General features: G+C 46.1%; 1 protein-coding gene across 2 annotated transcripts in view; it reads right to left on the reverse strand.

Annotated features, from left to right (window-relative positions):
• Nucleotides 1–21,111, reverse strand: part of YAP1 (Yes1 associated transcriptional regulator) — a 538,742-nt gene that overhangs the window by 94,392 nt on the left and 423,239 nt on the right. For both annotated transcript variants that reach the window (XM_069639074.1, XM_069639075.1), the window contains exon 6: nt 12,725–12,855. In XM_069639074.1, the coding sequence (XP_069495175.1) occupies nt 12,725–12,855 (131 nt within the window). The remainder of the gene's footprint in view (nt 1–12,724; nt 12,856–21,111) is intronic.

A 21,111-nucleotide genomic window follows, 5' to 3' on the forward strand; every position in this document is an offset into this window, starting at 1 on the left:
GTAAATACTTTGAGTTCACCAGAAAAGTCAATTCAATTCAATACGCTAGTCCAAAGTCAATGGGCTAAAGTCTTGGATAGGATAAAGCGGTTCTGGTAAGTAAACAAAAAGTCTCTGCACAAGCTCTTAGAAGTAGTTTGTAAAAAGAAGAATCATATGTTGGGTCACAAGCTCATTAGGCTTGCGAGTTGCAAAAGTTTCAAGCCCTTTCACTGTGAGAGGTAAATTCTCTCAGTCTTGTTTTACAGTACCTTTCAATAAAGAAAAAGATGCAGCTGATGACTTCTGTTCCTGGCAGTTCCTGCAGATCTCGCTGTCCCTGTGGATCAGTCTTGGGGACAAGAGGGAGGACATCAGGGGACTCCTGCACTGGGACGGTCAAAAGCTTGCAACTGGCAAATTTCAGTGGCTGTTTCAGCTACCACACTGGTAACAACGCTAGTCCTGGCTATCAAGGTGGACTCTCCTTGCTTTTGAGGTCCCACACTCAGCTGAAGGGGGGGGGGGGGGTCAGGCTCGGTCGGTCAGACCTCATGGGAGTCCGGAGGATCTTCCAAACACTTTCGGCCAGCTTACAAGTAACGCACACAATCTGGTGTCCCTCTCCCTGGCTCTACGGTTCCCTGCAGTACTCTGAGGAAATGCAACCAGCTCTGAGATGGGTGTCCAGGTGGCTTTCTTGGGAGTTGATTGGTCCTACCAACTCAAAAGGGAGACGTCGTCCTTTGCAGGGCTTCTCTGTCGATGCGAACTTGCCGATTCGGACCTGCAGCAGGACTTCACCGGGCAAACCAACGGTCCAGGAGTTGCAGCAGCCATCCTCTTCAAGCTCTTCTTTGGTTCCTTCGTCCAGTGGTCGACTGCCTTCCAAGCCAAGAGACTTGCCTTTTATTCAGTTCTCTCCCATTAATTCCAGCCTAGCTGCCACTCACCCAGCAGGGTTATCGGAAATTTCTAGAGCGCACGTTAGCAGCTTGAGCATGTTACAAGGGAACTAGAAAAGGTAGGGTTTAAGACGGTGACAGAATAGCTATTAGTCCCCTGTGGTGCGAAGGGCAACAGGCAAGGCGTTCCATGCTCTGGCGGCGGCCACTGAGAAATCCCCACCGCCAACAAGGGAAAGTCTGAATCGGGGCATCGCCACTACACAGGCTGACAGAGCGCAGGCAGCGAGATGGCACGTACCGTAAGAATTTATTTTGAAGATATTCTGCCCCTGTACCAGAAGAACAAATTACTTACCAACTGTAAAGTTCTTTCGATTGGATGTTCCTCCCACGTATTCCTCATCTTAGATATATCCTTACCTTCAGCTTTGCTGCTTTGGAAATTTTTTCTCTCTCCACCAGAGGGCGCTCCACTCGCGGCGGCGTTGTCCCTCGGCTGCATCCGTCGAGCACCGACGGCATCCGTTGTATAAATGCCTCGAGCGCGCCCGTTGGCTTCAGTTCTGTTTTTTCGTGTATCAGAGCCCTTGGATTATAGTTAAAAGGCGTGCCTCTTTTGACCCAAGCCTTAAAAGAAATTAGAGTGTAAAGCACAAACTGTACTGCGGGGTAGGATGGGAGGGTCGATGAGGAATACGTGAGAGGAACATCCAATCGAAAGAACGTTACAGTTGGTAAGTACCTTGTTCTTCGAATGGATTGTGTCCTCCCACGTATTTCTCATCTTAGATAAGACTCACAAAGCAGTTTTGTATTGGAGGTGGGAGTATAGACATTCTTTAGTCATGTACCGAATGGAGTACTGATTTAGCAAATGGACCTCCTTGAGAGGTAGTTGAATCCAGAGCATAATGTTTTATGAAAGTATACATGGATGACCATGTGGCTGCTGCACAAATATCTTGTACAGGGACACCCCTTTGAAGTGCTGTTGAAGTTGCCATGCCCCTAGTTTAATGAGCTCTCAATCCATCAGGGGGATCTTTTCCAGCTAGCCTATAACCCTCCGTTATGGCGAAATGTATCCATCTTGATAATGTTCGTTTGGTTACAGCTAGTCCTAATTTACGGCCAGTGTACCCTACAAACAGTTGGTCACACTGACGTATTTTTGTCAATCTTTAAATATAAAAACTAAGAGCCCTTCTAGGATCTAATCTATGTAGACTTTCCTCTTCCTTACTCGTGTGAGGAGGAGGGTAGAAAGTAGATAGTATTATTTTCTGTGACAGGTGAAAGTCTGAGACGATCTTTGGTAAGAAAGAAGGTTTGACCCTAAGGACAACATTATCTTTATAAACGGTGGTGTCAGGAGGACCACTAGAAAGTGCATGCAACTCACTTACCCTGCGGGCTGATGTCAATGCAATTAGAAGTATTGTATTCAGAGTAAGAAGCCTTAATGGACAGGAATGTAAAGGCTCAAAAGGTGCAGATGTAAGACATTTTAGTACCAAGTTTAAATCCCACACAGGAACTTGAAAAGGTATTGGTGGAAATACATTGTTTAAACCTTTTAAAAATTGGGTTATTAAAAAGGTATCTTAAAGTAAGATTCCTCCTCTGACGAGCGCTTGAAGATAGCGCTGACAAGTATCCTTTTATCGTACTAACCTGGAGCCCCAGATTAGCCAAATGTAACAAAAGATAATACTGTTGGAATATTACATTGGAAAGGGTCCACATTCTTATGCCTGCACCAGTTACTGAACTTGTTCCAACGGCACCAGTACAGAGATTCAGTTGCTGGCCTGGCGGGAACGCATACAGAAGAGGAAAATCGCACTCCACTACGAATGCGTCTCCTAGAGCTCCTCTCGGGGGGAAATTCCCTTGAGCAGTACAGTTCGCACTTCCCGTTAACAATGGTCATGAACAGATCCACTTGAGGGGTTCCCCAAAGGGTGAAGATCTCTTGATGGACTTCCTTAGCTAGTTCCCACTCGTGGGAGACTGTGCTCTGCCTGCTCAGAGCGTCTGCCGCAGTGTTTTGCTCTCCTACTAGGTGAATGGCAGACAGAGAGTACCCTTCTTGTATTGCCCAGAACCAGAGCTGCATTACCTCTCTGCACAGTGGTAGTGACCCTACTCCTCCTCTCTTGTTGAGGTAGTACATGGCCACTGTGTTGTCCGTCATTATCAGGACATTCTTTCCCCGTACAGAGGGCAGGAAAACCTTCAGTGCTAGCCTGATCACCCTCAGCTCTAATAGGTTGATGTGTAGTCTGGACTCCGACGGAGACAAACGACCGCTGATTGTCAACTCGTTGGGTGTGAGCTCCCCATCCCGTGAGTGAGGTGTCCGTTACTACTGTTATCTCCGGCCATGGTTGCCAAAAAGATTCTCCCTTGAGGATATGGTCCTTGCAAGCCCACCATTGCAGATCCTGAACTACCCTGGTTGGAACTTGTAAAAGATCTTTATTTCCCCTAAAAATTGGGACCATTGAGTCCTGAGGGCCCAGTGAAGGGATCTCATTCTCAACCTGGCTTCTGGCACCAGAAAAATGCAGGATGCCATGAGGCCGAGCAACCTGAGAAAATCGAAGGCCGGTAGACACTGGGCATTCTGGAATTTTATTACCATCTGCAGAATGTGGTGAGCTCTCTCTTCGGAAGGGAAGGCTTTGCCTGAACAAGTATCCAAGACTGCTCCTTTAAACTGGAGCATCTGTGATGGTATCATGTTTGACTTTTTTAAATCCAGAGAAAACCATAGTTTGTGAAGGAAGTGGCAAGTCTTGGATAGATGATCCTGGGCTTGTTCTGGAGAACGTGCCCTGATCATCCAATCGTCCAAATAGGGGTAGACGTGAATCCCCCCCTCTTCTGAGACTCGCTGCCACTACCGCCATCAACTTGGTGAAAACTCTTGGGGCGGACGTCAACCCGAATGGCAGAACTCGAAACTGATAGTGAGAATTGCCAATCGCAAACCTCAGGTACTTTCTGTGCTTGAGATGGATTGGCACATGAAAGTAAGCATCCTGAAGGTCCAATGATACTAACCAGTCTTGAAGTTGGAGAGCCTGAAGGATCTGAGAAAGAGTAACCATCTTGAACTTGTCCTTCCTGAGGAACTTGTTCATGTCTCTCAAGTCCAAGATGGGTCTCAAACCTCAGTCTTTGTTTGGTTTGAGGAAATATGGGGAATACCAACCCTTGTTCCTCTCCGCTACAGGTACATGTTCTGTTGCACCTTTCTGTAGCAGGGTTAAAACTTCCTGCAACATGAGCGGGTGTGGATTTTTGACAGAGTTATATCCCGGTGGGTGATTCTGAGGTTTCTTTTGAAAAGGAAGGCAGTTACCTCGGGATACTGTTTCCAGAGCCCAAGCATCTGAGGTAATGCCCCACCATTCCTGCAGATGCTGTGAGATTCTTCCTCCCACTGGGATCTTGTGGATCAAAACCTCATAGTGGTTTTGCGGCAGCTGCAGCAGCAGCTGAAGCGACAGATGCTGCTGCTGGGGCAGATCTAGCACCTCTTCCTCGCCCCCGAAGAAATCTCTTTTGTCCTCTTTGACTGGCCTGTCCCCTTCCTCTCCCAAATGAGGAGTAAAAACGAAAGTATCGACCCCTCCAGGAAGATGAGTCTGTGTAGGGGCGTTGTTGAGGTTGCCTTATAGCGGCACTGAGTGATTTTGCCTCTGCCTTGGAGGTCTGCAGCTTTTCTAAACTTTCATCTGCTTTGCTGCCAAACAACCTCAAGCAGTCAAATGGCATATTAAGAAGTCTAGATTGTACATCCGGTGCAAAACCTGAATTTCTTAGCCATGCAAATCTGCGTAGCACTGCGCTAGATGCCATGGACCTACTGATACTGTCAGCTGTGTCCAAACCTGCTTGAAGGTATTCCCCCGAAGCCTCCTTGCCATCCTTTACTATGGATAGGAACCCATCACGTTCCTCTCCTTCTTGGATGTGTTGAGCTGCCGCTGACATGCAGTCCCACAGTGTATATGTAAATCTCGCCAGAGTGCAAGATACATGTGTGCATTTTAGAGCCATGCTCCCTGATGTAAATATCTTTTTAGACCATGCATCAATCTTTTTATCATCCCTATCAGGGGGAATTGTAAGGTATGCAGCGTTTCTAGTTGATGTAGCTGCTTGAACTACCAGACTTTCTGGAGATGGGTGCTTACTTAAGTATTCTGGGTCGGAATTACAGGGTCTATATTTTGCAACATATTTCTTATTTACTGCTGCAATAGTTTCAGGTCTTTCCCAAGCAGTATTAACTCTCCTTTGGAAGGCAATATGAAAAGGAAGTATGGGGTCTGGCTGAGGACCTCCTGATAGGTTATCAGTCATGTCATCATCCTGGTATACAGGTGAATTTCTACCCCATCCCATAAATTCTGTAACTCTATTCATTAATATTCTATAACCTAAATCAGCATATTCTGCTGGGTCAGGTTTTTCAAACTCGTATTCCGGGGAAGTATCTAGTCCACTTGCAGATTGTAAACACTCAGAGGCCCTGCATTTTAGATTGAGAATTAATTAATTCCTCAGGGACTTGTCTTGGACCATATTTTACCACTGCAGGTGAAACCTCTTGTTCATCTTCTTCCTCCTCATTTCCTGACGACATTCCTCCTTATATAGATGACATGGTTTGGAAAAAATCAGGTCTACTTTCTGGGTGAAACACCTTTTCGGGTATAGGTTTTAACATTGGTGTTAATTTCACCATTGTAACGGGTGTCAACGTCGACAGAAGCGTCAATGGCGTCAAAGTAGTAGCTATTACCCTCTATGTTGTGACTTCAAAGGAACTATGAATGTCGAAGGGGTTGTCGAGACCATCAACGCCGTCAAAGGAGTCTTCTATGCCGTCGATTGTGTACTCGATGTAACTTTCTTCAGTTGCGTCGTCGACCCCTTATGCTCGTCAGCCTTCGATGGAGGCTTCGGACATGTTTTCGTCGAGGACTTCGATGACGTATCGAAATCTAACGTCTTTTTCTTAAGGTCTGCCGCCTGTTTATGCACTGGAAGGCTTTTCTTTTTAGGTGTTTGGGAAGATTCCCTGGAAGATACCCTTGCCAATTTCTTGTCGGATTTCCTCATCTTAGACCTTCCCCCGTCACTTTTTTTGTGCATTGAGGCATGGTCTTCAGACATTTTTGAGGGGGTCTGGGCCGCATTCTCAAACATTTTCATCATCAATGCTTTAACCGCTTCCCACTTTTTAGGGGAGTCATGCTTTGTTGGACATGTAATAACTTCCTCAGATGTAGTTGAGGAAGAGTAAGAGTCAGACCGGTGTCGTCTTTTCTTTGCTTTTTTGGGGGAAGAAGAAGAGGACTTTCTTGATCTACTCCGAGACCTGGATTTTTTATGGCGTTTTGTCGAAGACTCAGCCTTTCTTCCCTCTCGAAGAAAACCTTGAGGATTCCTCCCCCACCGCCAGTTTTCCTCTTCTTTCTTTTAAGGCCTTGTGGGTCATTGACTGACAGGAACCGCAGTCATCAATTCGATGATCGGGACCGAGGCACCAGAGGCAATTTCAATGAGGGTCGGTCAGCGGCATTTTGCTCCCACACCTTTGGCATTTCTTAAAACCAGTTTTCGGTGTGGACCGGTTCGAAGAAGACGACATAATTCGTTATAACTGAAGCACCGTTTTATCTCGATCCGAAGCGAAGCTAACAGAAAAACGGAACTGAAGCCAACTGGCACGCTCGAGGCATTTATACAACGGATGACGTCGGTGCTCGACGGATGCTGCCGAGGGACATAGACGTCGCTGCCTCGAGGGGAGCGCCCTCTAGTGGAGAGAGAAAAGATTTCCAAAGCAGCAAAGCTGAAGGTAAGGATATATCTAAGATGAGGAATACGTGGGAGGACACAATCCATTCCAACAGGCACAATGGACAAGACAGAGTGACTTTAACAAGACCCGCTGCTCCACTGGATGCCAGTGGAGTTGTCTGAGTAAGGGGGTCATGTGTGCCCAATACGAGGGTTGAAGTTGAAGGCATTTTATAAGGAACCGCGGCTGGGCTAGGTATAATGAGTTGCAGTAGTCTACTGCACTCAGCACAAGAGCAGCTACAACAGGTGACTGACATTTTTCCTGGATGTAGGGGGGCACCTTGCGCAGGATGCGAAGTTTGAAGTGACCACCTTTACAAACAGCAGCAACCTGCTCATTCATCGACAGGGAAGAAGTAATTTGCACCCTCAGGTTCCGGACTGAGGGAGACGGGAGAGGAAAAGGGCCCAGGGAGGAGGGCCAGAAATCATTCTTCCAGAACTGAAGGGGGGGTCTTGGTGACCACAACCAGTACCTCCGTTTTGCTTCCATTAAGTTTAAGCCAGTTTGCGGTCATCCACGCCTCAGATCTTCAAGACACTTCCTGAGGCGGGCGGCTGTGTCAGGGCGGGCAAGATATAAACGCAGCAAGTATCATCTGCATAAGAACAATAGTGAAAGCTATGAGAGCAAATGAGGGACAGGAGAGGGCGAATCTAGACATTGACTAGTATCGGAGAGAGAGCAGACCCCTGAGGGACACCGCAGTCAAGCACCATCGGTTTGGACTGAAAGGGGGGTAAACAGATTGAGAGTGATCAGATAGAAATTACATGAACCATCTCAGTACCTGTCCGGATAGACCGGCCGAAGAGAGACTGGAGATCAGGGTGGAATGGTCCACCGTGTCAAACGCGGCGGACAGGTCAAGGAGCAGCACTGCTCAGACTCCACCCTGATCCACGGTGGCTGTCCTTGCCGGCCAGTCAGCCAGCCAATCATCACAGAGTGCATTTAGGTCTCCTAGGAGACTAAGCACATGGAGTTTCGGGCACCTCCCACACTTCCTGCCTGCCCCAGACACGCTGGAGCCAGAGGTGGGTTTCACTCCTGAAGGCCACCAAAGGCAAATGAACAAAGAGACCAAACCTGATTTGGCCCACAGAAAAAAACTCTAGCAGGACCTTTCCACAAAGACATGGCAAAAAAAAGAAGACCGGGAACCATTTTATCAACGATGGCTGGGCGCCATCTTGAAAAACAGGGCTCCTGCGATTTAACGTTACCGGAGCTACGAATAGTTTGCGGTCGGGAAAAATCTCAGTAGTTCATTGTAAAACCACTGCCACCAGCCATTCTGAGAGGAAAGGGTAACAATTGACTGTTACATGAGTATCTAGACACGGGATACTAGGTAACTCCTCCAGCACTCTATAGGAAGATAGGTTGCACTGGGTCTAGAAATCTACAGGACTAAGTGAAGTCAATTTTATTCCACTGTTCTGGGAAACAGTAGTTTATCCCAGATAAGGTAGTTAAACTTGGGAAACCTGAAAGGCTCCCCTGCGTCACTGCACTGAGGGTGCTGTGTGACAAATGAAAAAGATGATCGCTATGGAGTTAGTTAGACTCCATAATCAAAGGAAACAACACAGAAAACACATTGATTTGAAAAGTTGAAAGTCCCAAAGTTTAGCAAAAGAGCTGGAGTGCTCTAAGGTGGGAGAAATTGGCACATTTATGAGAATTCTCCCTAACAGTTGGCACTGCAGCAGGGCTTGACCGGGCAAACCAATGGTCCAGGAGTTGCAGCAGGCGTCCTCTTCAAGCTCTTCTTCCAGTGGTCGACTCTGCCTTCCAAGCCAAAAGACTTGCCTTTTATTCAGTTCTCTCCCATTCATTCCAGCCTAGCTGTCGCTCACCCAGCAGGGTGGTTTGTCCTTGCCGGACAGTCAGCCAGCCAATCACCAGAGTGCATTTAGGTCTCCTAGGAGACTAAGCACAGGGGGTTTCGGGCACCTCGCTCACTTCCTGCCTACCCCAGACACTCGGGAGACCGAGGCGGGTTTTACTCAGGAACCCCGCCAAAGGCGAAATGAACAAAGACCTAACCTGGTTTGGCGCGCAAAGAAACTCTCTAGAAGGACCTTTCCACAAAGACATAGCAAAAAAAGAAGACCGGGGACCCTTCTATCAAAGATGGCTCTGTGCCATTTTGAAAAAGATGGTACCCAAGGTTGCTTTACCAGAGCCGCTAACGTTCGCGGTAAATGCAAACCACGGTAGTCCAAAATGAAACCACTGACAGCAGCCAAGGGTAACCCCTTCAGCACTCTATTGTAAAATAGTGTGTGCTGGGTCTAGAAAATTACAATGCTAAGTAAAGTCAATTTCATTTTACTGCTCTGGGAAACAGTAGTTAATCCCACAGAAGGTATTTAAACCGTGGGAAATCTGGAAGACTTCCCTGTGTCACTGCACTGAAGGTGCTTTGTGACAATTGTAAAAGATGATGCCTATGGAGTTTGTTAGACTCCATAACCAAAAGAAACAAACAGAAAAAACATTGAATTGAAAAGTTCAAAGTCCCAAAGTCCAGCAAAAGAGCTGGAGGTCTCTAAGGTGGGAGGAATTGGCACATTTCCGACACTCTGGTTAGAAGAAATGGTTCCAGCTGGCTTCTGCTCCTGTATAGCTCTGCGGATCGTGTTGTTCCTGAGCCTCAGTCGTTGGGAGGACGTCTGGTGACTCCTGCTCTGCAATGGGAAGGTCAGCGGCAGCAATGGGCAAACTTCAATTCAGCGGTCCTTCTGCGTTTCAGCTCCTCATGTCTGACAGCAAATAGCAACACTGCGGTTCTCGGATACCACTTCAGACTTTCCTTGCTTCTGGGGTCCAGCACTCTGTTGAGGTGGCTCAGGCTTGGTCAGTCCTGCACCAGGAAGTCCAGAGGATCTTCCTAGCGCTCGGGTCAGCCTTAAAAGCAACGCACACAATCTGGTGTTTCTCTCCCTGGCTCTTCGGTTCCAGCAGCAACTGGAGTGGAAATACAACCAGCTTTGAGAGGATGTCCAGACGGGCTTAATTTGGAGTGGATTGGTTCCACCAACTCAAAAAGGGAGAAGTCGCCCTTGCAGGGCTTCTCCAGTCGACAAATTCAGAGCTTCAGCACAGCAGCAGGGCTTCACCGGGCAAACCAACATTCCAGGAGTTGCAGCAGGCGTCTCTTCCAAGTTCTTCTTTGGATACCTTCGTCCAGTGGTCAACTCTGCCTTCCAAGCCAAAAAGCCTTGCCTTTTTTGTAAGTTTCTCCCATTCATTCCAGCCTAGCTGTCAATCACACAGCAGGGTGGCTGTCCTTGCCGTACAGCCAGCCAGCCAATCACCTTTGGGTGCATTCCTGTAACCAAGGGGATTCAGCAGAGTGTTTCAGGCACCTCCCTCGCTTCTTGCCGCTGCCAGACATACTGGAGCCTGAGGCGGGCTTCACTCGTGAATCCCACCAAAGACAAAAGAACAAAGGGACCAAACCGGGTTTGGCGCACAGAGTAAATCTCAAGAAGGACCTTTCCAACAAGAAATGCCGAAAAAAGAATGCCGGGCCATTTTAACGAAATGGGTACCCATTGGTGCCTTACTGTGGCTGCGAACGCAGCCCGCGGTAAAAACACAATGGTAGTAAAAAGTAAACCACTGCCACCAGCCATTAATTGTAGAAAGGGTAACATAAAAATGTTACATGAGAAACTAGACAAATGTGTTACTAAGTAACCCCTTCAGTCCCTACAGTAAGATCGTGTGTGCTGGGTCTAGAAAGTTATAAATATAAGTAAAGTCAATTTCACTTTACTGTTCTGGGAAACAGTAGTTAATCCCAGAGAAGGTATTTAAACCTTTGGGAAATCTAAGACTTACCTGTGCCAATGCAATGAAGGTGCTGTGTGTCACAATGTAAATGATGATGCCTATGGAGTTTGTCAGACTCCAAAGTTAAAAGAAACACAAAGAATACATTTAAAAAAATACATGAGAGAGAGAGAGAGAAAAAGGGCTTACTCACTCCAGGTTAGAATTAAAAGTCCTGAAGTCCAGCAAAAGAGCTGGGGGTCTCCAAGGTAGAAGGAAATTAGCACATCTTGGAGAATTTCTCCCCAACATAGTGCATCGTTCTTTTAGGGGTTTGGGCCTAAATAATTTGCAAGACACGCAATGGCCATCTGTGTGGTCTCGGGGAAGGCAGTGGTTGCACACTCGGTGGGTGTCCTTTTACGGATATTTTCTTTTACAGCTTGGACAGAATTTAAAAGGAGTTCTCTCCATGGTGAATGATTATTATAAAGGCAGCTAAACATGGGCAGTTTATATAGGTAGTGAGGTATGCATTCCCTGATAAAGGTAAAGAAATCATTCTCCCCACTCTCCCTAGTGCCAGGCTGAAGCCTGGTGTAGGCCAAAGCCTGTCACCGGATCGCCTGTCAGATTCGGCAGTCTCTAGTTGATCATTCGGTCTTCAAGTTGTTAGTCAAGATGTGCGTCGAACAGTGACTGTCGAAAGAAATGAAAGTTAAGTTAATAACTATGAAAAAGTAGCAGCGCTACAGACTCCACGTAACACTTCCATCCACAATGGCAGAAAGATTATCTGAGGGACCCAGACGCGTGAGGGATCATGGGTACAGTAGATGTCACACTAGGGATTTTACAAACACGCCCAGTCGACGTCCCTTTTCGAACTTCTAAAACAACATGTGCAATACTCCATGCCTACCACTGGATGTCGGCCTATGCAAAGCATGCAATTCTAAGCAGATCCACAAGCCTCAGAAATATGTTTTATATTTAGAGGGCTGTGTGATATTACCTGCTTGATTGTGGGCCTACAATATAGAGTATTTATGGACCTACTTAGTGTAATCATTGCCTATTTCACTGAGTGGACTCATTGTGGACCCATGACCCCACTCACCTCTCCTGAGACTGAGCCTTGACCACTCTCCAAGCTGCGCTTGATTGAGTTTGGCTCAGTGCTGGAATTGGAAAACATTTATTGGGGGAACCGTCAATACTTAGGAGGGTCAGGGCTTTGGGAAGAAGGGGGCGGGGTCAAAGAGCATAGCCACCGGCCAGGTTGCACAGCACAGTAGCTCTACATAGAAACCAATCCAAGCAAAGAGCATTATGGGAACAAAATGTCCACAATTTTAAATGTTAAACATGTCTTATAGTGATTCAATAAGAAAACCTTTTAAACGAATAATGGACACTTCTGTTTTGATTAGTCATAATATTCACCCTAATAAAGAGATGTCTGTAAATTGCAGGACATATATACCAGTTTGAACAGCACACTAAACTGTATGTGAGGCTTTGGCAGTTTCTGTATGCCATCTCCAGTAGTGAGTGTTCTGAATGCGCGTTGAAGAAATGGTTGTGCAGAGGGAGCAACATGAGCTACAATGAGCAGACTGCTTTCAGAAGACAGTGCTTGATGCCGAGACTTCTGAAAGTGGTCTACTTGAGAGACACAGGATCTGCGAGAGTCACGTCTGGGAGTCTCTGGGTCTGGGGGACAGAACGGCGCTCTGCTCCGTCTTGGTCCGGCCCATTCCCTCCGACAATCTGTCCACCAGGTCAGATTTTAGAATCATAACAGTGGCATTCCAAGGTTTGCAAATGGAAGAAAGTATGCTAAAATGTAACCTTTCACTTTGCATACTTGGTGGTGAATGGGGTTATGCTTCCTCTTAGGGATCAAAGACAAATCACAAACTGAAAACGGCCTCAATTAATAAAAGCTTGCAAACATTTTTTTAGTTTTTGATTGGTAAATCCTACAGTAAGTATGTAAAACATTTTATTACAAAAACGCTTCCAGAAAGGTGCCAGTCACCACAATTGTTGGGCAAATACACTAAAACATAGTAAAAAAACGGACAAACTTCCAAATGCTCTTCTATATAAGATTTGATTAGGGCAAGTTTTCATAGCAGTGCAATTATTTTAAACACACCTGTTAAGAAAGGGATCAGAACTGTTTGTCGTCATTGTCCTCAATTCCTGCGACATCCCAGGTGAGGAGACCGGATTTTGAGGACCACCATCTTGTTCCATTGTTGGCAACTGGCTGCGGAGAGCCAATTCCTGCAAAAACAAGGTTTCTATAATTAGTCAAAAGAAACCATTTGATGCTCAATGTACATCATGCTGACATGTGTTAAGCCACTAACAGTTAAGACCCTCTTAAAAAAAAAAAAAAAAAGTGACATGTGCTACCGTAAAAGAAAACCTTATAGTTGAATGATGGTATCTGGTCATACAACACAATTGATACTTAGCTGCAAGTTACAGTCTCTCTCAAAGGCCTGCAATACAATTGCGGTCCGTTACGAGAATTCAGGGATCAAAATTGATGGAAGATATTTACCACTTGCATGCAGAATACAAGAGCCTGGTTACATTTGACACCCACAGCTGCTTTGGACACCCCTGAATCACTGGTACTAAACAAACGCATCAAGGTGAAATTAACCCTGTAGGTTTGGAAATGTGCATAAAGAAGCAATAAGACAAAACAGTTTGCATCTCCTGTGGAAATCAGAATTGTACAACACTATGTATTAGCTCCTTGAACTGCACACTGTAAACACTTGCTTACTGAGTGATGTCTGTTACCCAGGAACTGCTTTTAGTTCATGCTAAATCTGTATTTACATCTCTGAACATGTAGCTTTTTGCTTAGTATCTATAAAAGAACAGGTTACTTCTTACTTGGTAACCTTCTTTCGATGGGATGTTCCTCCGACGTATTCCTTATCTTGATAGATCATCTCCAGCTTGCTGGCCTCGGAATTTTCTTTTCAGTAGAGGGCACTGCGCGTCGATGTCCCTTGAGCCGATGTCCCTCGACAGCCACCGTATCGGCGCTGACATCATCATGCATATAAATAGACTTGCGCAGCGTCCATTGCTCAGTTCCGTTTTGACGTTAACAGTTGTTTTACATGAATTGGTTAGTGACCCAGAAGGAGCGTAGGCTGTAACCACAAGGGAAGTTTTACTGAGGGGATGGATGGGAGGGGCGATAAGGAATACGTCGGAGGAACATCCCATCGAAAGAACATTACCAGGTAAGAAGTAACTTGTTCTTCGAAGGGATTGTGTCCTCCGACGTATTCCTCATCTTGATAGACTCCCATAGTAGTGGTGTGTAACTGGAGGTGGGAGTAAAATTGCCATGTTTCCCTTCAAGAGTGCACAGAGTGCAACACAGCTTTGCCAAATCTAGTCTCTTGGCTAGAGGAGGAATCCAGGTTGTAAAATCTTGTGAAGGTATGTGCGGACGACCATGTGGCAGCCGCACATATGTCTCGAATTGGTACCCCTCTTTGGAGGGCCGAAGAGGCTGCGATACCCCTGGTTGAATGAGCCCTAGGATTTTGAGGATGCTCTTTCCCTGCCAGTTTGTAACATTCCAGAATGGCTAAAATAATCCATCTGGAAATGGTCTGTTTTGTTATCGGTAATCCCAATTTGTGCCATGAGTAACCTACGAACAGTTGGTCTGCTTGCCTAATACTAGCAAGTCTGCTGATGTAAAAACTCAAAGCTCGCCTTGGGTCCAGCCTATGCAGCCTTTCTTCCTCTTTCCCCGGATGGGGAGGGGGATAAAATGATGGGGAGGGGGATAAAATGAAGGTAAGGTAATCTTCTGAGTGATGTGGAATTCAGAAACCACCTTTGGGAGAAAATTAGGCTTCACTTGTCTTTATGAGAAATTGTATGAGGGGGTTTACAAGATAGAGCTTGTAATTTGCTCACCCTCCTAGCAGATGTCAATGCCACTAATAAGACGGTTTTAAGGGTGAGAAACCTTAGTGAACAAGAGTGGAGTGGTTCAAAAGGAGTACCCATCAGGAAATTTAAGACTAAATTTAAATCCCATAAGGGAACTTGGAATGGTCTTGGAGGATAGACATTGGTTAATCCCTTCAGAAATTGTATTACTAAGGGTAACTTGTAATATGATGGTTTCTCTGCAGTGCGCTTGAAGATCGATAGCGCTGCGAGATAGCCCTTGATGGTGCCAACCTGAAGGCCCGAATTTGCCAAATAGAGAAGAAAAGATAACACCATTGGTGTACCACATGAAAAGGGGTCGATATTCTTTTCTCTACACCAGCTGCAAAATTTGTTCCAACGGCAGCGGTATAAAGTCTTTGTTGCTGGCCTTCTTGCCGAAAGCAACACCTCCAGGACGTCATCTGGGAGGTCCCAATCCTTGTATCTCAACCTTTCAGATACCAAGCGTGAAGGTTGAGGGTTCTGATGTCTGGATGGAGAACCTGACCTCCCTTCTGCGAGAGAAGAGTCTCCTTGAGTGGAAGACGAATTGGAGGGCAGATGGACATGTCCAGAAGGTCCGGGTACCGCGTTCTCCTGACCCAATCCGGGGCAATTAGGATCATGGCTTTCCGGAACCTTCTCAACCTCCTGATCATTTGAGGAATGACAGGGACTGGAGGAAACGCGTACAGAAGTGGAAACTCCCAGTCCACTACGAACGCGTCCCCTAGAGCTCCTCTCGGGGGGAAATTCCCTTGAACAAAACTGACTGCACTTCCTGTTGATACTGGTGGCGAACAGATCCACTTGAGGGGTTCCCCAAAGGGTGAAGATCTGTTGAAGGACTTCCTGAGCTAGTTCCCACTCGTGGGAGACTGTACTCTGCCTGCTCAGAGCGTCTGCTGTCAAGTTTTTCTCTCTGGCTAAGTGAACTGCCGATAGAGAGATTCCTTCTTGGATTGCCCAAAACCAGAGCTGCATCGCCTCTCTGCACAGAGGCAGTGATCCTACGCCTCCTCTTTTGTTGAGGTAGTGCATGGCCACTGTGTTGTCCGTCATTATCAGCTTCACAGTTAGCCCCAATTAGGTTGCTAATACTTAGTCTACTACAGAATATATCACAATGTTGATCAAAAGAAATTCAGAAAGTCGTAAATTTCATAGCAGGAAATGTTTAATGCACATTCCTGAAGTGTCTACTAGTAAAGTTTGTCTTCGTAAATCACACAATGAGTGTTCATCTAAGATTGCCCATAATACTCTGGTGCCAATGCATTTCGGATAAAACCTTCATCAGGGCGGTATTATAGCAAAAAATGATATCGCATGACTGTTATAGTAACAACGTTCACAGAATGCATCACAATACACACATAGCAGTCATTATCAAAAATATTTACAAAAGCACATACCGATCCGTGAACCACATCCGTTTTGATAGTTTGTGAAGAGAATGAAACAAAAAAGCATTCCAATTAGTTAACTGTAGTGATTGTGCATGTCCTGTCTATGTATCAGCCATAAAGGCAAGCCATACCTTAGTCATGCCAAAAAACGCTTGGATCGTAAAGTTGTGCGGTTGCACAACGGGTAGATCTACAAGAAAAGAATTAAATGTAACTATGAGTCACCCTCGCGAACTTTCGAGGGTTGAGCATATATGCCGCTGGATGTATCAGTGCTTACCGAGCAGCTTGCAGGACGTGTTTGCCGGGAGAGCTGCTTCTAACGCGCTCGCGGTGGAATTACTTTCGTTTTAAATGTTACCATGGAGATGGTGCGAGGCGTCGTGGTCCGTCTGGAGCACGTACGCCTCGCGCCCCACCCCCGGGCGCAAGCTCTGGGCGGGGATGTCTCCATGGTGACTGACACTTGGAGGATGCCTACGCGTAAATTGAATCTCATGCCTGCGGGGACTTAAAGGAACCAATGCTAGTTCCAAATGAATCGCGTATGGAAATAGTTCTGTATGCATGTTCCGAAAGAATCGCGTATGGGAAACGTTCTGAATGGTGCACTCTGGTATCTATTCTGTATACCAAACAGCGATCGCTTTATTATTTATACTGGGTCCGGTGGGAACCAATGGATGAGAGTTCCTGGGGTTTACACGGATGTGTATATGCTTAACTCAAATTGAGAAACGTGTAGCTATCATATTGTGTACATTAGGTCCCTAACAGACCAACGACTTATACTAAGTGTGCCACTTTAAAGCATGTTCAGTTAAATACAAATTGCATCTGAAAAAGCAAAGTAGAAATTACAAAAATGCACAAAAGTCATTGTATTCATCATGCTCTTATTTCCACAGATTTTGATCAATTTGTTGACCCAGTTCGGACCTATGTTTAACAAATGACTTTTGTGCATTTTTGTAATTTCTACTTTGCTTTTTAGGGATTTAGGGACCTTAGACGATGGCGTTGACGGCACAGTGCCTTTGCTTGCGGGTTCGTGACGCTCTCGAGTAGTTTCTTTCGCCGGGTGCAACGACTCGCGGCGTTTAGATTTTTCGGGTCTTTCACCCAGGGTATCACCCTCAGCTGTCTTCGAGGGGGTCGAGGCCGCTTTCTCAAAGACGCTAAGCATCCTTTTACAGAATTCCTCCCACTCAGCCTTAGAGCTATGTTTTGTGGGGCAGGTGACTCTTTCCGGAGAAACAGAAGACGACGACGAGGAAAGGGATCTTTGATGTCTCTTACTTGAATGCTTGGATCTCGAAGAGTGGTGGGTACTGCTTCGAGACCTAGAACGAGAATGTTTCCTGTGTCGGCGAGGAGACGAATGTCTCGACTCTGCCGAGGAAACTTTCAAAGGAGTTTTAACTGTCTTACCTCTCTCAAGCTTCCCCTTACGCTCCTTCAAGGCTTTCGCCGTTATGGACATGCAGTCCTCGCACTCCGAACATTGGTGCTCCGATCCCAGGCACCACAAACAGATCCTGTGAGGATCTGTCAATGACATTTTCTTTCCACAGTCTCGACATTTTTTGAAGCCGGACCGTGGAGTCGTCGGTTTGTATGAGGAAGCCATCGAGTAAGAGTTGGTATTCTCGAGGAATAATGAAGAATATATTCTCTGACTAACGAACTGAGCAACGCGACTCCGAAGCCCACGAAGCGCGGAAAAACGGAACTGAGCAACAGACGCTGTGCGAGTCTTTATACGCATGATGACGTCGGCGCCGAAACGGAGGCTGTCGAGGGACACCGGCTCGTGGGACATCGGCGCGTAGCGCCCTCTACTGAAAACTGGAAAAAAAATTGAGGCCAGCAAGCTGGAGATGATCTATCAAGAGAAGGAATACGTTGGAGGACACAATCCCTTCGAAATTACTTAACTGAAAAATTAAATATAGCACATGTAGTCCATTACTTGCAAAATGAGCTGTGCTCAGGATTGTGGGAGGGCTTTATGAATTCTGGAAATAGTTCAGATTCTTTAACACCCTCATATGTTTAATCCTACTCAAACTATTCTATTTATGTGAAGGCATTTTGGTGTTTATCAAAGTGCACAAACTCTCTGGAAACCTTACAATTGAAACCATTCTCTGCTTCTTTGAGGCACTAGATTCCAAAGCCCTTGTTGGTAAGGTCCTTCTTGAGATTTACTCTGCGCGCCAAACCAGGTTTGCTCCCTTTGTTCATTTTGTCTGTGGTGGGGTTCACTGGTGAAGCCCGCCTCTGGCTCCAGCATGTCTGGCAGGGCAGGAAGTGAGGGAGGTTCCAGAAACTCCCTGTGCTTAGTCTCCTTGGCTACAGTAATGCATCCAAAGGCGATTGGCTGGATGGCTGTCCTTATAGAACAGCCTTCCTGCTGTGTGAGTGACAGCTAGGCTGCAAATGAATGGGAGAGACTTGCATAAAAGGCGAGCTCTTTTGCAAAGAAGGCAGAGTCGACCACTGGACAAAGGAATCCGAAGAAGAACTTGGAAGAGAAGCTTGCTGCAACTCCTGGGTCGTTGGTTTGCCCGGTGAAGCCCTGCTGCAGTGCCAAAGCTCCGAACTCGACTAGAGAAGCCCTGCAAAGGACGACTTATCCCCTTGGGTTGGTAGCACCAATCGACCCCAAGACGAACTCGACTGGTAATTTTCTCCTTGCAGGCTGTACTTCCATTGCTGCTGCAGGAACCTAGTGCCAGGTGACGGGAACACCAGAATGGAGTGCATCGTTTTTAAGTTAGACCCGAGCTCCAGGAAGATCCTCCGGACTCCCTTGAAGCAGGACTAACCAAGCCTGAGCCACCTCACCAGAGTGTTGGACCGCAGAAGCAAGGAAAGCCCAGAACCGCAGTGGTGCTATTTGCGAGAAGCTGAAACTGAAGTGCTGCTGATCTGAACTTCGCCCATTGCTGCCGCCGACCTTCGAATCGCAGTACAGGTGTCCCCAGACATACTCCCCCTTGTCCCCACGACTGAGGCCCAGGAACAACAGGATCTGCCATACTACAACAGGAACAGAAGCCAGCAGGAAGTCATTTCTTCAGACATAAGGTACTGTAAAATAAGGGGTACTCACCTCTTGTGTAGCTTGCTAGCTCTCAGTTGAGACAAGCATTTGCTGCATTTTGCAGAGTTGCTCGCAGCTTTGCCCATCACAAGCCTCCCAGCTTGCGGCCCAACAGGGATTTCTTTTTCTACAAAACTAACATTGTTCAAGGCTTTTTACTTACCTGCCTCAGCTCCCCTAGACTTTGCTCAATTGACATTGGCTGTCCTGGCTCTCTGAAGACTCTTCTAAACTCTGGCTTTGTGTTTTGATCTGTCCCTCCAAAAACCAATTCATACCCGACTTGTATAGCTGGGAAAGGGTTAATCTACATTGCATTGGGGGGGTTCAAAAATGCTTACCTGTTTGAGAAACCTGTTAACGATTGTTTCCTTCCCTAACCTTTTCCTTTTTTACACCAAACTCAGTATTGCTCTAAATGTACCAGTGATATATAAATGTCCACAGTGTGCTAGCAATTGAAGTCCCCCGAGGGTGTAGGAAGTGTCTGTGTGCCATCCCCAATGGGTATCTACTGATTTATTGAAACAGAGTGCATTTTGAAGTATATTTAAGTGTTACATATTTGCTCCCTTCTAAAGAAGGCTTATTCAAATTGACTGTTAAATGAATAGATAATTGTTTTATCAAGAAGCCTTGAGTGTAAGTGTTATTTGTATACTTGTCACTGTGAAACTATGTTGCAACCCTACAGAGCACATTGACCCCTCTTGAGATAAGCCTGGCTGCTCAGTCACTCTACCAACTTGAGTAGTACAGACTTATACTGAATGTTGGGTTAACTATTGCCAAGAGAAAAAGGCTGGTGGAGTCTTTCACACGGTACTGCATAGTAGACACTGAGATTTAGAACAGATGGATCAAACTGAAAGAGGGCATCTCTGAAGGATGCTGGAATGCACAGTTACCTAAATCATGCATTCCCCATCACATGTGTAGTCTCCCCCTCAAAGCCTGGTTTTCTTTCAGGAACCAGATCCACCAGGGCAGGCAGCAAGTTTACAATCAACTGAGCGATCATGCCTTCAAACATCACTTCTCCAGCATCAATGTGAAACCCTGTGCTGGATACAGATCCTCAACATTAACTCAGTCCACAACACTGACCCTGGGCTTGTCAACAGACAATCACAACTAGCTTGATATTGGCATGATGTTACACAATATTCTTGCCAATTGACTAGTTTGAGACACCAGCTTTTGTGTAGGGGTTGGATGAAGATACCAAATTTTAAAGATGAAATGGCTCATGTGGATGGTCCTCAATGGTACCCTTCATTTTTCTTGAGACTGATCTGAATGAGAATGTGACGAGAATGTCACTGATCCAAGCGAGATGTGGTAGAGACTACCAACTCCTATGAGAAACACTGTCTATAGAAACAATGTTGCAACACGTTTGTCAAGATATCACGTATTTATAAGAGAAACTGCTCCAACCAATCGTGGCGATTATGAATTGGAGTGTACAAACTTGGCCAATACAACCAACAGTAATAATGACTAGAGAATTGAAACTAAGACACAATCAAATTCAGCATACAAATTGAAAAACACTGACTAAGCCCCTGATTGGCTTTGTAGATTACTGTGGAGGGGTGGTTCTGCCACCCTAGCCAGTGGATGTTGGACCTGGGGGCGACATGGGTTGGATGCCATAGTCACTATTCCAGGTTCTGTCGTTTAGCAGAGACAAGAAGTAGGTCTCAGCCGGGGCCAATCTTGGAAGGCTGGAAACTCCCCCAATACATCAGTCCACCAAAGCAGCTTAATTAGAACATACAGCACCTGCCCGAACCCCTGAGGAAACCCTGCAAGATAATTTGAAGGCACCCCACCCCAAATGTAAGCGCCTGCAGCACTTTCCAACAGACCGCTTCAGGTTCAGTAAAGAAAAAAGTAATTTTCCCTTTATGTAAAAATGATTCCCTTCATCAGACAACAAGGTGAATAAGTGTCTGGCTGATACAATGTTGCAAGCCAGCAACCTTCTAACTGGGCATTGTATCAATGCACAGAAGCTTAGTCTCTTAGCAGAGT

This window comes from Ambystoma mexicanum, chromosome 7q (assembly GCF_040938575.1).
Source record: "Ambystoma mexicanum isolate Mex_15411 chromosome 7q, UKY_AmexF1_1, whole genome shotgun sequence".
NCBI lineage: Eukaryota > Metazoa > Chordata > Amphibia > Caudata > Ambystomatidae > Ambystoma > Ambystoma mexicanum.